Source organism: Polyodon spathula, chromosome 23 (genome assembly GCF_017654505.1).
Source record: "Polyodon spathula isolate WHYD16114869_AA chromosome 23, ASM1765450v1, whole genome shotgun sequence".
Lineage (NCBI taxonomy): Eukaryota > Metazoa > Chordata > Actinopteri > Acipenseriformes > Polyodontidae > Polyodon > Polyodon spathula.
This window is the reverse complement of record NC_054556.1, coordinates 250,425-266,524: the sequence shown is the minus strand read 5'-3', so window position 1 is coordinate 266,524 and position 16,100 is coordinate 250,425. Positions and strand designations below refer to the sequence as shown.

Below are 16,100 nucleotides of genomic sequence, written 5' to 3'. Positions count from 1 at the left end.
GTGACACTGCTGTGCAACAGGAGCCTGATCTCCATCCCTGTGGTCTAGAACGCAGTTCATGCAAAGTACATTTCCAATAGCCTGACAGACTGTCACATCGAGGGGAGGGTCTTAAAGAATCTCAGGATGCTTGCATCACGAGGGGAGGGTCTTAAAGAATCTCAGGATGCTTGCATCACGAGGGGAGGGTCTTAAAGAATCTCAGGATGCTTGCATCACGAGGGGAGGGTCTTAAAGAATCTCAGGATGCTTGCATCATGAGGGGAGGGTCTTAAAGAATCTCAGGATGCTTGCATCATGAGGGGAGGGTCTTAAAGAATCTCAGGATGCTCGCATCATGAGGGGAGGGTCTTAAAGAATCTCAGGATGCTTGCATCATGAGGGGAGGGTCTTAAAGAATCTCAGGATGCTCGCATCATGAGGAGAGTTCTGACTCCCAGGACTGGCTGCAGCAGGGCTAGTGCAACTTTCAAGCCCTGGTATATAAAAGTGTCTCTGTGCGTCTCCATGGAAGGTAAGTGTAGCACACGCACAGAGCCTTCAATATCACACCCGTCTCACCACACCACACATTTACATACATACAGTATGCAAAGCACATGGAAAACACACGCCCGCTCGCGCTCGCGCACACCCAGACCCACACCCACACCCCCGCACCACATCACACTTACATAGAGCTGCACAGAGTCTTACCTGAGACTCTCCTGCTGAACCTGTTGATGACCGGAGCTGTGGAGAGAGAGAGGGGAGGAGGGTTAGCATGTACAGCAGTCACACACAGCAGCACGCTTCACTAGCCAGGCAGACACCAAGGGTCAAATTCTTGTGTAGCAGAAAACCTCCAGCTAGTTAATGAGCAGCCATCGTCACGGCTGTCCGACACACACAAGGACAGGGACACCCAGGGACAGGCACACACCAACTGCCAACACCCAGACCCACACTGTACCAGAGATCCAGCTCTCCACCCAGGGACAGTCACACACTTACTGCAGAGATGTAGCTCTCACTGTACTGCAGAGATCCAGCTCTCCACCCAGGGACAGGCACACATACTGCAGAGATCCAGCTCTCCACCCAGGGACAGGTGTACTGCAGAGATCCAGCTCTCCACCCAGGGACAGGCACACACTGTACTGCAGCAGCTCTCCACCCAGGGACAGGCACACACTGTACTGCAGAGATGCAGCTCTCCACCCAGGGACAGGCACACACTGTACTGCAGAGATGCAGCTCTCCACCCAGGGAGAGGCACACACTGTACTGCAGAGATGCAGCTCTCCACCCAGGGACAGGCACACACTGTACTGCAGAGATGCAGCTCTCCACCCAGGGAGAGGCACACACTGTACTGCAGAGATGCAGCTCTCCACCCAGGGACAGGCACACACTGTACTGCAGAGATGCAGCTGTCCACCCAGGGAGAGGCACACACTGTACTGCAGAGATGCAGCTCTCCACCCAGGGACAGGCACACACTGTACTGCAGAGATGCAGCTCTCCACCCAGGGACAGGCACACACTGTACTGCAGAGATGCAGCTCTCCACCCAGGGACAGGCACACACTGTACTGCAGAGATGCAGCTCTCCACCCAGGGAGAGGCACACACTGTACTGCAGAGATGCAGCTCTCCACCCAGGGACAGGCACACACTGTACTGCAGAGATGCAGCTCTCCACCCAGGGAGAGGCACACACTGTACTGCAGAGATGCAGCTCTCCACCCAGGGAGAGGCACACACTGTACTGCAGAGATGCAGCTCTCCACCCAGGGACAGGCACACACTGTACTGCAGAGATGCAGCTCTCCACCCAGGGACAGGCACACACTGTACTGCAGAGATGCAGCTCTCCACCCAGGGACAGGCACACACTGTACTGCAGAGATGCAGCTCTCCACCCAGGCACAGGCACACACTGTACTGCAGAGATCCAGCTCTCCACCCAGGGACAGGCACACACTGTACTGCAGAGATGCAGCTCTCCACCCAGGGACAGGCACACACTGTACTGCAGAGATGCAGCTCTCCACCCAGGGACAGGCACACACTGTACTGCAGAGATCCAGCTCTCCACCCAGGGACAGGCACACACTGTACTGCAGAGATGCAGCTCTCCACCCAGGGACAGGCACACACTGTACTGCAGAGATCCAGCTCTCCACCCAGGGACAGGCACACACTGTACTGCAGAGATGCAGCTCTCCACCCAGGGACAGGCACACACTGTACTGCAGAGATGCAGCTCTCCACCCAGGGACAGGCACACACTGTACTGCAGAGATGCAGCTCTCCACCCAGGGACAGGCACACACTGTACTGCAGAGATCCAGCTCTCCACCCAGGGACAGGCACACACTGTACTGCAGAGATGCAGCTCTCCACCCAGGGACAGGCACACACTGTACTGCAGAGATCCAGCTCTCCACCCAGGGACAGGCACACACTGTACTGCAGAGATGCAGCTCTCCACCCAGGGAGAGGCACACACTGTACTGCAGAGATGCAGCTCTCCACCCAGGGACAGGCACACACTGTACTGCAGAGATGCAGCTCTCCACCCAGGGAGAGGCACACACTGTACTGCAGAGATGCAGCTCTCCACCCAGGGAGAGGCACACACTGTACTGCAGAGATGCAGCTCTCCACCCAGGGACAGGCACACACTGTACTGCAGAGATGCAGCTCTCCACCCAGGGACAGGCACACACTGTACTGCAGAGATGCAGCTCTCCACCCAGGGAGAGGCACACACTGTACTGCAGAGATGCAGCTCTCCACCCAGGGACAGGCACACACTGTACTGCAGAGATGCAGCTCTCCACCCAGGGACAGGCACACACTGTACTGCAGAGATGCAGCTCTCCACCCAGGGACAGGCACACACTGTACTGCAGAGATGCAGCTCTCCACCCAGGGACAGGCACACACTGTACTGCAGAGATGCAGCTCTCCACCCAGGGAGAGGCACACACTGTACTGCAGAGATGCAGCTCTCCACCCAGGGACAGGCACACACTGTACTGCAGAGATGCAGCTCTCCACCCAGGCACAGGCACACACTGTACTGCAGAGATGCAGCTCTCCACCCAGGGACAGGCACACATATAATATTTGGTGACTTTTCCTAGGTTGGGGTCACAAACTTACAAACAGAAAACAAGCACTTTGAGACGCTGATGTTTTTAGAGCTGATCTTGTACACAAACAGAATGACTTGGTAGCTATTTATCTATGTAGCTGCATCTGCATGAAGAAAATAAAATGCTTCCACTGTCTTTTATTATGATGATGGCTGGAAATGGCTGCACCTGTCTGGAGAGATGTTTCTGAACAAGGTTTCTACAAAACTCTACAAGGCAGAGGTTACCAGAGGCTTGTTTTCTCTGCAAGTAGCAGCATCTCTCTGACAAAGAGGTTCACAAATGAGCAAGTGGTTCTCAGAGCTGGACAGAGACAGTGAGACGAGGACGTGGACGTGTCAGAAACAGAAAACAATCCTTCCCATGAATCATCCTCTGAGGAGTCTGAAGATGTCCACACTGAATCTGCCGTGGCTTCTCCTTCAGCATCAAAGGGAAGAGGTGAAAATCAAACTCTCCCCTCCAGCCCATCACTTCTCATGTGGGTGAAACATTCAAGTCTAGAGATGGAAGTAAATCATGGGCAGCATCTCCATGCATGAACCAAGACAGGCTGTCTTCACAATGGGGCTGGATCTTCTGTGTCGTGTGTGTAAAGATCCACACTTACTGGGAGATTTCTAAAGAAATGCTGTTGAAAATGAATGAACAGCTACAATCAGCACTTCATGAAAAGGGGTTTGACTTGTATTTTTTCCATGCTTGAGATTCTGCACTCTGCTCCGGCTTCATTCATTCCCTTCTCTAAATATTACAGTTCTCTACAATGCTGGTTTCTGTGTAATAAAAATGGCATATAATGTTATGATGCAATTAAATATATCAGAGTTTATTATAAAAAGAGTTAGTCATTTCTAATATTTAACATAAGTAAAAGCTATGAAAAGAAAAAAATATTGTATCATAAGAACATAAGAAAGTTTACAAACGAGAGGAGGCCATTCGGCCCATCTTGCTCGTTTGGTTGTTAGTAGCTTATTGATCCCAGAATCTCATCAAGCAGCTTCTTGAAGGATCCCAGGGTGTCAGCTTCAACAACATTACTGGGGAGTTGATTCCAGACCCTCACAATTCTCTGTGTAAAAAAGTGTCTCCTATTTTCTGTTCTGAATGCCCCTTTTTCTAAACTCCATTTGTGACCCCTGGTCCTTGTTTCTTTTTTCAGGCTGAAAAAGTCCCTTGGGTCGACACTGTCAATACCTTTTAGAATTTTGAATGCTTGAATTAGGTGGCCACGTAGTCTTCTTTGTTCAAGACTGAACAGATTCAATTCTTTTAGCCTGTCTGCATATGACATGCCTTTTAAGCCTGGAATAATTCTGGTCGCTCTTCTTTGCACTCTTTCTAGAGCAGCAATATCTTTTTTATAGCGAGGTGACCAGAACTGCACACAATATTCAAGATGAGGTCTTACTAGTGCATTGTACAGTTTTAACATTACTTCCCTTGATTTAAATTCAACACTTTTCACAATGTATCCGAGCATCTTGTTAGCCTTTTTTATAGCTTCCCCACATTGTCTAGATGAAGACACTTCTGAGTCAACAAAAACTCCTAGGTCTTTCTCATAGATTCCTTCTCCAATTTCAGTATCTCCCATATGATATTTATTATGTACATTTTTATTTCCTGCGTGCAGTACCTTACACTTTTCTCTATTAAATGCCATTTGGCATGTGTCTGCCCAGTTCTGAATCTTGTCTAGATCATTTTGAATGACCTTTGCTGCTGCAACAGTGTTTGCCACTCCTCCTACTTTTGTGTCGTCTGCAAATTTAACAAGTTTGCTTACTATACCAGAATCTAAATCATTAATGTAGATTAGGAATAGCAGAGGACCTAATACTGATCCCTGTGGTACACCGCTGGTTACCACACTCCATTCTGAGGTTTCTCCTCTAATCAGTACTTTCTGTTTTCTACATGTTAACCACTCCCTAATCCATGTACATGTGTTTCCTTGAATCCCAACTGCGTTCAGTTTGAGAATTAATCTTTTGTGCGGGACTTTGTCAAAAGCTTTCTGGAAATCTAAATAAACCATGTCATATGCTTTGCAATTATCCATTATCGATGTTGCATCCTCAAAAAAATCAAGCAAGTTAGTTAGACACGATCTCCCTTTCCTAAAACCATGTTGACTGTCTCCCAGGATACTGTTACCATATAGGTAATTTTCCATTTTGGATCTTATTATAGTTTCCATAAGTTTGCATATAATAGAAGTCAGGCTTACTGGTCTGTAGTTACCTGGTTCAGTTTCTGTTTCAGTTTCCCTTTTTGTGGATTGGTATTACGTTTGCAATTTTCCAGTCTGTCGGTACCACCCCTGTGTCAAGAGACTGTTGCATGATCTTGGTTAGCGGTTTGTAAATTACTTCTTTCATTTCTTTGAGTACTACTGGGAGGATCTCATCCGGCCCAGGGGATTTGTTTATTTTAAGAGCTCCTAGTCCCTTTAACACTTCTGCCTCAGTTATGCTAAAGTTATTTAAAACTGGATAGGAACTGGATGACATGTGGGGCATGTTGTCAGTATCTTCCTTTGTAAAAACTTGTGAAAAGTAATCATTTAATATATTTGCTATTTTTTTTTCTTCCTCTACGATTTTGCCATTTGTATCTCTTAAACATTTAATCTCCTCTTTGAATGTTCTCTTGCTGTTGTAATATTGGAAAAACATTTTGGAATTGGTTTTAGCTCCCTTAGCAATGTTCATTTCTATTTCTCTCTTGGCCTTTCTAACTTCCTTTTTGACTTGCGTTTGCAGTTCTGTGTACTCTTTCTGCGTACTTTCTTTTTGGTCCTTTTTAAATGCTCTGTAAAGTGTCTTTTTTCGCTGAATATTTTTTTTAATTGATCTATTAAACCATTTTGGCAATTTAGTTTTACATTTAGATTTGTCTACTTTAGGGATATAATTGTTTTGCGCCTCTAGTACTACATTTTTGAAGAACAACCATCCTTCTTCTGTGGGTGTTTTCTCTATTTTACTCCAATCTACTTCTGTTAGTCTCTGTTTCATACCTTCATAGTTTGCTTTTCTAAAATTGTAAACCTTAGCTTTAGTCTTTACTTTTGGGGTTTTAAAAAACACTTCAAATGAGACCATGTTGTGGTCTGAGTTTGCCAGTGGTTCTCTGACCTCTGTTTTAGTTATTCTATCTTCGTTATTTGAAAAGACTAAATCAAGGCATGCCTCCCCTCTAGTGGGTGCCTTCACAAATTGTGTTAGGAAGCAGTCATTTGTCATTTCCACCATTTCTATTTCATCCTTCGCGCTACCCACCGGGTTTTCCCATTTTATTTGGGGGAAGTTGAAATCCCCCATTAGTATGGCTTCTCCTTTTGCTACACGCATTTCTAATGTCATTGTATAACAGATTATTGTGCTCACCGTCTGAATCTGGCGGTCTATAGCATGCTCCTATTATTATGCCCTTTGAATTTTTGTCAGTTATTCTGACCCATATTGATTCGGTTTTATTTTCTTTGTCCAGGTTTAACACCTGGGCTTCAAGACTGTTTCTTATGTATAGCGCTACCCCTCCTCCTCTTCTGTCCTGCCTGTCTTTCCTATACAGTGTATACCCACAAATATTATATTCGTCCCCATCACTCTCAGATAACCACGTTTCTGTAACACCTATCACATCATAGTTACCTGTTAGTGCAGTAGCTTCAAGTTCTAGAATTTTGTTTCTGATACTTCTAGCATTTAGATAAATACATTTAATGGTTGTCTTACCTGAGTTGTTGTTCTTGTTTTGATGCGGTCTCCCTTCTGTTTTTTTTTTGTTGATTTCTCCCCCCTTCCTTTCTAGTTTAAATGCTTCCGAACCTGCTCGAGGATCTTTTCTCCGAGTAGACTAGTTCCCTTGTTATTTAAATGCAGTCCGTCCCGTCTATACAGATAGTCCTCGTTGTAGAATGTGGTCCAATGATCAAGATAGGTGAAGCCTTCCCGTGTGCACCACGTCTTCAGCCATGCGTTTTGATTAATTATTTCCAGCTGTCCATATGGTCCTTTGCAAGGTGCGGGTAGTATACCAGAAAATACCACAGTTTTGGTTTTCTCTTTTAATTTCCTTCCTAGCTCTCTGAATTTGTTTTGCAGGGAATTTGGTCTGTCTCTTCCAATGTTGTTTGTACCAATGTGGACGACTACTACCGGGACTGTTGGAATTCTAAGCTGTTGGCAACCTGAAAGTGCAGACTTTAACGTGGACCGAGGGAAATATATATATATATAATATATATATATATATATATATATATATATATATATATATATAGATTATATTATATATATATATATATATATAGATTAATTATATACCCTCGTTGAAGTTATTGAAATTCCCAAACGATAGAGAGAAAGGATCGTTAGAGATCAATACCCAGGTTCCTCACGTTTAAGGGTTTCCTATCTCTCTTTCCTAGCAATCTCTAGTTCATTTGTGTCCAAGGAGTGCAAAATAGGTGGGGGTGGCAGGTGCTATGTTGCCATGGAAATGAAACCCTAACGTCTGCGCCCCCCCCCCCCCCCTCCTATGCAGTAGAATCTTCTTCGCCAGCGGTACGGTGGGCTGACTGGACCTTGTCCTGGAAAAGGGTCTCAGTAATCCTCTCTCAGGAGAGAGCTGTCGGATGCCAACCCGCTGACCTGGAACAGACACACTAGAGAGAGAGCAGGAGAGAGAGAGAGAGGAGAGAGAGAGAGAGAGGGAGACAGAGAGAGAGAGAGAGAGAGAGAGAGAGAGAGAGAGAGAGAGAGACAGAGAGAGAGAGAGAGAGAGAGAGAGAGAGAGAGAGAGAGAGAGAGAGAGACAGAGAGAGAGACAGAGAGAGACGGAGAGAGAGACAGAGAGAGACAGCCAGAGAGACGGAGAGAGAGACAGAGAGAGACAGCCAGGGAGACAGAGAGAGACAGCCAGAGAGACAGAGAGAGCGAAAGCGAGACTGAGAGAGCGGGCGAGACAGAGAGACAGCCAGAGAGAGACAGAGAGAGCGAGACAGCCAGAGAGAGAGAGAGAGAGCGCGAGAGAGAGCATGCAGAGAGAGAGAGACAGCGAGACAGAGTGCAAGAGAGAGAGAGCCTACACTCAAACCCAGATCCTCACCAAGCTCCCACTCTGACAGGAAGCTGATCTGTGTGTCACTTTTAAAACACAGAGAGAGAGAGAGAGAGAGAGAGAGGACAGTGCCTCATCCTCACTGGTTCACACTGCACAGCAGCACACAGGAGGCTAGCTGGCTGTCCCAGCTGCTCCCCAGAGGCACCGAGGTCAGTGACATGCGAGCAGCTGTGAGCAGCGCGGAAACCCGATCGAGTCGTTCTCATTCATAAATGAGACACACACACACAAAGCAAAACTGCTCCGCTCACACCACAGTCTGGTATACACACGTGCGTGTGAGAGCTGTGAGCCGGTAGGGTGTGTGTGTGTGTGTGTGTGAGAGAGAGCTGTGAGCCTCACAGACACAGCTCAGCCAGCCTCACAGACACAGCTCCCTCCCGGACAGGCTGCCTGCAGTTTTAGGGCTGGAAGACCAGGGGAAGTATTATAGAAGTTTCATACATTAAGCACTTTAATTCATCACTGGTTTAGTAATACACCCCTGAGCTTGTTACCTGAACACTGTGACTAATCAAGCTCATAGTAAAACCTGGAATGGGTGCCACTGCTCTGCAATAGGAGTCGTTTTCATCCTGGGTAAGTGTAATAAACCCTGACACCATGGTTATAAAGACCATGGGAAAAAAAACCACCACAACCACATGTCAACCCGCGGTAATGCACCATATTACTGTGGGAAAAGCATGGAGGGAAAACTTCCCGCGCTGTGGTCAGAGCGCTCACATCAAACCTGGAGGCAGGGAGGCACCGTGCCCAGGAATCCCAGGGCTGCCTCACCAAGCCCTGCTCACTCTGCCTGTATATTCTTGCTGAGCTGCTTTTCAGCATTCACTCAAAAGAGCTCCTCCCAGCTGCACAACGACACTGAATAGAATCCACCCTCAACACACACAAGAGTAGCGTTCTCAATTCGAGAGAGAGAGAGGGAGAGAGAGGGGGAGGGAGAGAGAGAGAGAGAGAGACACACACAGAGGGGGAGAGAGAGACAGATAGAGAGAAGCACTGGGCTACAGCACTTCAACATACTGATAGAATTCCTGCTTTTCAATTCCAATCCCTTTCTATACTCAATTCCTTATTCCACACACACTGGCAGGCAGGCAGGCTCACAGACACACAGGCACAGTGTCAGACACACACACACACACACACACACACACACACACACACACACACACACACACACACACACCACACAGGCACACACACTGTGTCAGACACACACACACCACACAGGCACACACACCGTGTCAGACACACACACACACACACAGGCACACACACCGTGTCAGACACACACACACCACACAGGCACACACACTTGTCACACACAGTCCGTGTGTTGACACACGACAGTGTGTTTGTGGCACGTAGTCTGTTACACACGTGTCAGACACACACACACACACACACACACACACACACACACACACACACACACACACACACACACACACACACAGCATCAGACACACACACACACACACACCGTGTCACACACACACAGGCACACACACCGTGTCACACACACACACACACACACACACACAGCGTCAGACACACACACACACACACACACACACACACACACACACACACACACACGCACACACACCACACACCTTGTCCGTGTGGTGTGTGTCGTACACACTGTGTGTGTGTGTCACACACCGTGTGCACACACACACCGTGTCAGACACACACACACACACACACACACACACACACACACAGACACACACACACACACACACACACACACACAGGCACACACACCGTGTCAGACACACACACACACACACAGACACACACACCGTGTCAGTACACAGTCACACCGGGTGTGTGACACACACAGTCTCGTCGCAGTCTGTGTGTGTCCGTGTGTGTGGCACACAGTCTGTGTGTGTGGTGTCGTAGTCTGTCACACAGGCGCGCACACACACACACACACACACAGGAAGTCTCACACTGCCCCATTCCCATTCTCCAGGCTACAATGAAATAGACACTAATCCAGCATTGGAAAAAAAAACAAGTTGTCATATTTGAAGACTGGAAACATATGTTGAACTCGAGTAACAGAGAACTGTGCAGCTTCCCTGCCTCTCTCCCTCTCTTTCAATAGGGCTGTGTGTGTGTGCAGCTTCCCTGCCTCTCTCTGCGTTTCAATAGGACTGTGTGTGTGTGTGTGTGTGTGTGTGTGTGTGTGTGTGCAGCTTCCTTGCCTCTGTGTTTCAATAGGACCGTGTGTGTGTGTGCAGCTTCCTTGCCTCTGTGTTTCAGTAGGGCTCTGGGCTCAGGCTGTGGGAGTGGGTGTGTGTGGGGCTGGGTGTGGAGGGCTGGTGTGTTTGCACACTGCTGGCCATACAGAACTGCTGGTTAAGAGAATAATGGCAGGAGGCGAGGATGCCCTGCAGCAGCTCCACACAGTTGTGCAGCAGGCTGGTTTACATGCTTTTCTAATCGTTTACACATGGCAAACTCAACGGGCTTCAGAGCAATCAATGCTTCTGAACCCGTGTGCGCCTCAATCCCACTAAAACTTCCCAACCAGATTCCAGCTCCAAACTGGTTTCTACATGACCGGATACAGGGAGAGGAACTGGGAATCGATTCCTCAGACAGAAGCTGCAATCCAATCAGTGCAGATAAATCAGGCTGAAATGAAGCGCGGGGTTCTGAGATGCTGTGGAAGACGTCTTCTCACAACCCAAATGGAAGGTCCATGAGCTACACACATCTCAGTGAAGAGAGACAGACACAGACAGACAGGCAGAGAGAGAGACAGGCAGGCAGAGAGACAATCAGGCAGACAGACACAGAATCAGGCAGGCAGAGAGACAGACAGGCAGCGAGAGAGACAGACAGGCAGCCAGAGAGACAGACAGGCAGCCAGAGACAGGTTTCTCTGTATGTCTTCTCTCGGGTGTCACACACACATACAGCCTCAGGGCTGGTTCAGACTCCTGCAGTAGATGAACGGGACAGGTCAGGAGCAGGCAGTTACAAACGCTGTGCTGCTTCACACTCACCTTTCAGGAGCTGTTGACATTTTTCAACATTATTCGCCCCCATGCGATTTCAGGTCGCAGATGCATGAGAAAAGGCAACAACAACTTTCCAAAAAAACACGCACGTGGCCAGAGTGTGGGTGACGTGATTGGGCCCTGCCGCACAGGAGCGGAGACCCTGGACTCTGAACTCAAAGGACGTCAGAGTCAGAAGAGCACATGAAGGGACTCAGGAAAGAGCGCAGGCAAAGCTTCACAGGGTAAGGGGTTCACTTCCTGCAAGGCTTGACACAGTTCTGAGATCAGTCAGCTACTGGGGACTGAACAGCCTCCTCTTGTTAGTAATGTATCCACGTCACAGGGAAAATGCATCCCTCGAGAGACAGAGAGAGAGAGAGAGAGGGAGAGAGAAAGAGACACACAGACACAGAGAGACAAGGTTGGGGGGGGGGGGGGGGGGTCACAGTTTTTTTTTAATATCTGTTAAAAACAGGGTGCAAATTTTCCAAAAAGTTGGAATCACCCATTACCCATAACTTCATTCCAAGAGTGAGAGAGAGAGAGAGAGAGAGGGAGGCACAGACACAGACAGGGAGAGATAGAGACACAGACAGAGAGATAGACAAAAACAGAGAGAGACAGAGAGATATAGAGACAGAGGAGTCCCATAAAAGGAAAGATCTGTTCTGGCACAGCCAGGGTCAGGGCTGTCTCTCTGTTGCTGCTAACCCCTCGATGCCAATGCCGCTGTCCTTCAAACTGAAGCTCTCGTGCCAGGGAGCGCTAACAAGGTCGCGTCAGAAAGAACAAGTCTGCCTGAGCCTTGAAATAACAGCTGCTTCTGAGCGTGACTGGAGAACTGCACAAGAACCTTCTACACGGGGTGCAAAACTCAGTCCTGTGTGTGTGTCGTAGTGTGTGTGTGTGTGTGTGTGTGTGTGTGTGTGTGTGTGTGAAAGTGAAAGTGTGTCTTTAAGTGTTTTTTTAAAAGCATCAACCGTCTCAGCATCCCTGATAGACTGAGGAAGGTCATTCCAAAGTTTGGAACAGAGTGAGAGGACAGGGACTCCACTACACTGGCACTACCCTCACACCCCTGGCACAGCAGAGTGAGAGGACAGGACTCCACTACACTGGCACTACCCTCACACCCCTGGCACAGCAGAGTGAGAGGACAGGGACTCCACTACACTGGCACTACCCTCACACCCCTGGCACAGCAGAGTGAGAGGACAGGGACTCCACTACACTGGCACTACCCTCACACCCCTGGCACAGCAGAGTGAGAGGACAGGACTCCACTACACTGGCACTACCCTCACACCCCTGGCACAGCAGAGTGAGAGGACAGGACTCCACTACACTGGCACTACCCTCACACCCCTGGCACAGCAGAGTGAGAGGACAGGACTCCACTACACTGGCACTACCCTCACACCCCTGGCACAGCAGAGTGAGAGGACAGGACTCCACTACACTGGCACTACCCTCACACCCCTGGCACAGCAGAGTGAGAGGACAGGACTCCACTACACTGGCACTACCCTCACACCCCTGGCACAGCAGAGTGAGAGGACAGGGACTCCACTACACTGGCACTACCCTCACACCCCTGGCACAGCAGAGTGAGAGGACAGGACTCCACTACACTGGCACTACCCTCACACCCCTGGCACAGCAGAGTGAGAGGACAGGACTCCAGTGCAAACACAGTGAAGCTCAGCGTAGGTTTACAGCTCCAGGAAAGTTTGAGTCAATAAACTAATAAAATGCGGGTGGAATATTTTCCATTAACAATGCATCTTTAAGAGGAAGAACACCTCCCAATTCCTGGCTCTGTGAGATAAAGCAGAGCGATAGTAAACCTGTCTCCAACGACCTGTGAGGAACCTGCACTAAATTATAACAGACACAGAGACACGCTGGCTCCCAGAAACACCAGCGCTGTACAACAAACAGACTGGCGCATTCACAGAGACACGCTGGCTCCCAGAAACACCAGCGCTGTACAACAAACAGACTGGCGCATTCACAGAGACACGCTGGCTCCCAGAAACACCAGAGCTGTACAACAAACAGACTGGCACATTCACAGAGACACGCTGGCTCCCAGAAACACCAGCGCTGTACAACAAACAGACTGGCGCATTCACAGAGACACGCTGGCTCCCAGAAACACCAGCGCTGTACAACAAACAGACTGGCGCATTCACAGAGACACGCTGGCTCCCAGAAACACCAGCGCTGTACAACAAACAGACTGGCACATTCACAGAGACACGCTGGCTCCCAGAAACACCAGAGCTGTACAACAAACAGACTGGCGCATTCACAGAGACACGCTGGCTCCCAGAAACACCAGCGCTGTACAACAAACAGACTGGCACATTCACAGAGACACGCTGGCTCCCAGAAACACCAGCGCTGTACAACAAACAGACTGGCACATTCACAGAGACACGCTGGCTCCCAGAAACACCAGAGCTGTACAACAAACAGACTGGCGCATTCACAGAGACACGCTGGCTCCCAGAAACACCAGAGCTGTACAACAAACAGACTGGCGCATTCACAGAGACACGCTGGCTCCCAGAAACACCAGAGCTGTACAACAAACAGACTGGCACATTCACAGAGACACGCTGGCTCCCAGAAACACCAGCGCTGTACAACAAACAGACTGGCACATTCACAGAGACACGCTGGCTCCCAGAAACACCAGCGCTGTACAACAAACAGACTGGCGCATTCACAGAGACACGCTGGCTCCCAGAAACACCAGCGCTGTACAACAAACAGACTGGCGCATTCACAGAGACACGCTGGCTCCCAGAAACACCAGCGCTGTACAACAAACAGACTGGCACATTCACAGAGACACGCTGGCTCCCAGAAACGCCAGCGCTGTACAACAAACAGACTGGCACTACACTCTCTCAGTGACGCAGTGTGAGAACTCTCTTACAAACACTATACACTCTCCTGTTCGCTTTTAATCAATTCCAACACATCACTGATTGCAGGATTGTTAGCACTTTGTATTATGGGTTTGGAAGCTGGCACTCTTGTTTTTTTTTTCTTTGGGGGTTATGGCTAAGAGAGGAAGTGGGTTCTGAAGTCACACAGGCAGCTGCAGCACACAGACCCACTGCAATTAACACAGAACTGCCAATTAACTGAGAGCAGGATCAGAGAGCACTCATATTAACACACTGAGACAATAAGAAACTCCCAGGCAGTAACTAGACTGCTTCCCACAGCTGTCAGAGTTGAAACTGAAGACACATTATACTGTCTGCTAATGATTACACAGGCATGGGAATAACACTCCTGCTGCACGGAACTCTCACCCCTTCCAGGTTTTACCAAGAGCTCAATCAGACCCAGTGTGCGAAGGGAACAAGCTCTGGAGCGTCTCATTAAACTCGGAGTGAAACCAGGCATGGATCACACTGCTCTGCAGTGGGAGTCTGATTAACATCACGGATTACAATAATGATAATCACATAGCACACTGTGCAGAGTATACCAGCTTCACCGCAGTGCATTATATAACCAGTCAGGCCCGCCCATGCTAACTGGAGGTACGCTGTTTTCTTGTACATTTCCAGGGGTTAGTTATGATGAGAGTACCTTAGAAATACCAACATTAATAAACTAACAGGGTTGGAAAGAAGACTCCCATTGCATAGCAGTTTGAGCCTGGGTTTACTAGGAGTTTAATAAGACCCTCCTCAGCTGGTTACCTGCGAATCAAGCTCTGAGTAAAACCAGGAATGGGTGGCACTGCTATGCAATAGGAGTCTCGTTTCCACCCCTGAACAATTTGGACTAATCTCTTAACGTATTGTTTTACAGACCTCCAGACTGTGCATTGCGAAGGCTTTACAGCAGTGTATTATTACACACGGTCTATGACGGTTGTGTAGCGGTGGGCCCCGCAGCGACACAGCGGACTCGGTTGTAAGAAGAAGCCGGGTACTCACGTTCGAAATCGGAATCGTCCTCCTCGTCATCGTCCCCGGTCGACTCGGTCTGCATGGGCTCGGCTTCGGAAATCTTCACCTCCTTGAGGAGCGGCTTCACGCCGCCGGGCCCGGTCCCGTCCTGGTTGCGGGTCTCCCTGATCCGGGTGAAATACTGGATCGCGAACTCGACCAGGTCCGGAGGCCTCTGCCGCAACACCTCCACCGTGTAGCCCTGCAAGAGCTCCGTCAGCCCGGGCGGGACTTCGATACTCATTCCGCCGCCTTGATATTCGCTATTACAATACTAACGACGGATATTAATAACACGAATTCACCCGCAGAAACTAGAGTTTAAAAAAACTACTACCAATAGTACTGACAACAGCAATACAAACGAAATAAAAAAGAAAGTGTCTATTTCAAACTGAGCACGACAGAGCTCTGCTGGAGCCCACACAGGGTACGATCAGAGGGGAGCCGGGGCGGGGAGCTGAGGGGAGCCGGGGCGGGGAGAAGGGGAGCCGGGGCGGCGAGCGGAGAGCCGGGGCGGGGAGAAGGGGAGCCGGGCGGCGAGCGGAGGAGCCGGGCGGGAGAAGGGGAGCCGGGGCGGGGATCGGAGGAGCCGGGGCCGGGGAGAAGGGGGAGCCGGGGCGGCGAGCGGAGGAGCCGGGGCGGGTAGAAGGGGAGCCGGGGCGGGGAGCGGAGGAGCCGGGGCGGGGAGAAGGGGAGCCGGGCGGAGAGCGGAGGAGCCGGGGCGGGGAGAAGGGGGAGCCGGGGCGGGGAGCGTGGGGAGCCGGGGCGGGGAGAAGGGGAGCCGGGGCGGGGGAGCGGAG

At 49.6% G+C, this 16,100-nt stretch overlaps 1 protein-coding gene across 1 annotated transcript in view; it reads right to left on the bottom strand.

Moving 5' to 3' along the window:
* LOC121298225 (cAMP-dependent protein kinase type II-alpha regulatory subunit-like) overlaps positions 1-15,759 on the bottom strand; it is a 32,614-nt gene extending 16,855 nt beyond the window's left edge. The window contains exons 1-2 of the mRNA XM_041225208.1: positions 15,286-15,759; positions 697-732 (exon numbers count right to left, since the gene is read on the bottom strand). Of these exons, the coding sequence (XP_041081142.1) occupies positions 697-732; positions 15,286-15,541 (292 nt within the window). The 5' untranslated portion in view covers positions 15,542-15,759. The remainder of the gene's footprint in view (positions 1-696; positions 733-15,285) is intronic.
* Positions 15,760-16,100: the final 341 nt, after the last annotated feature.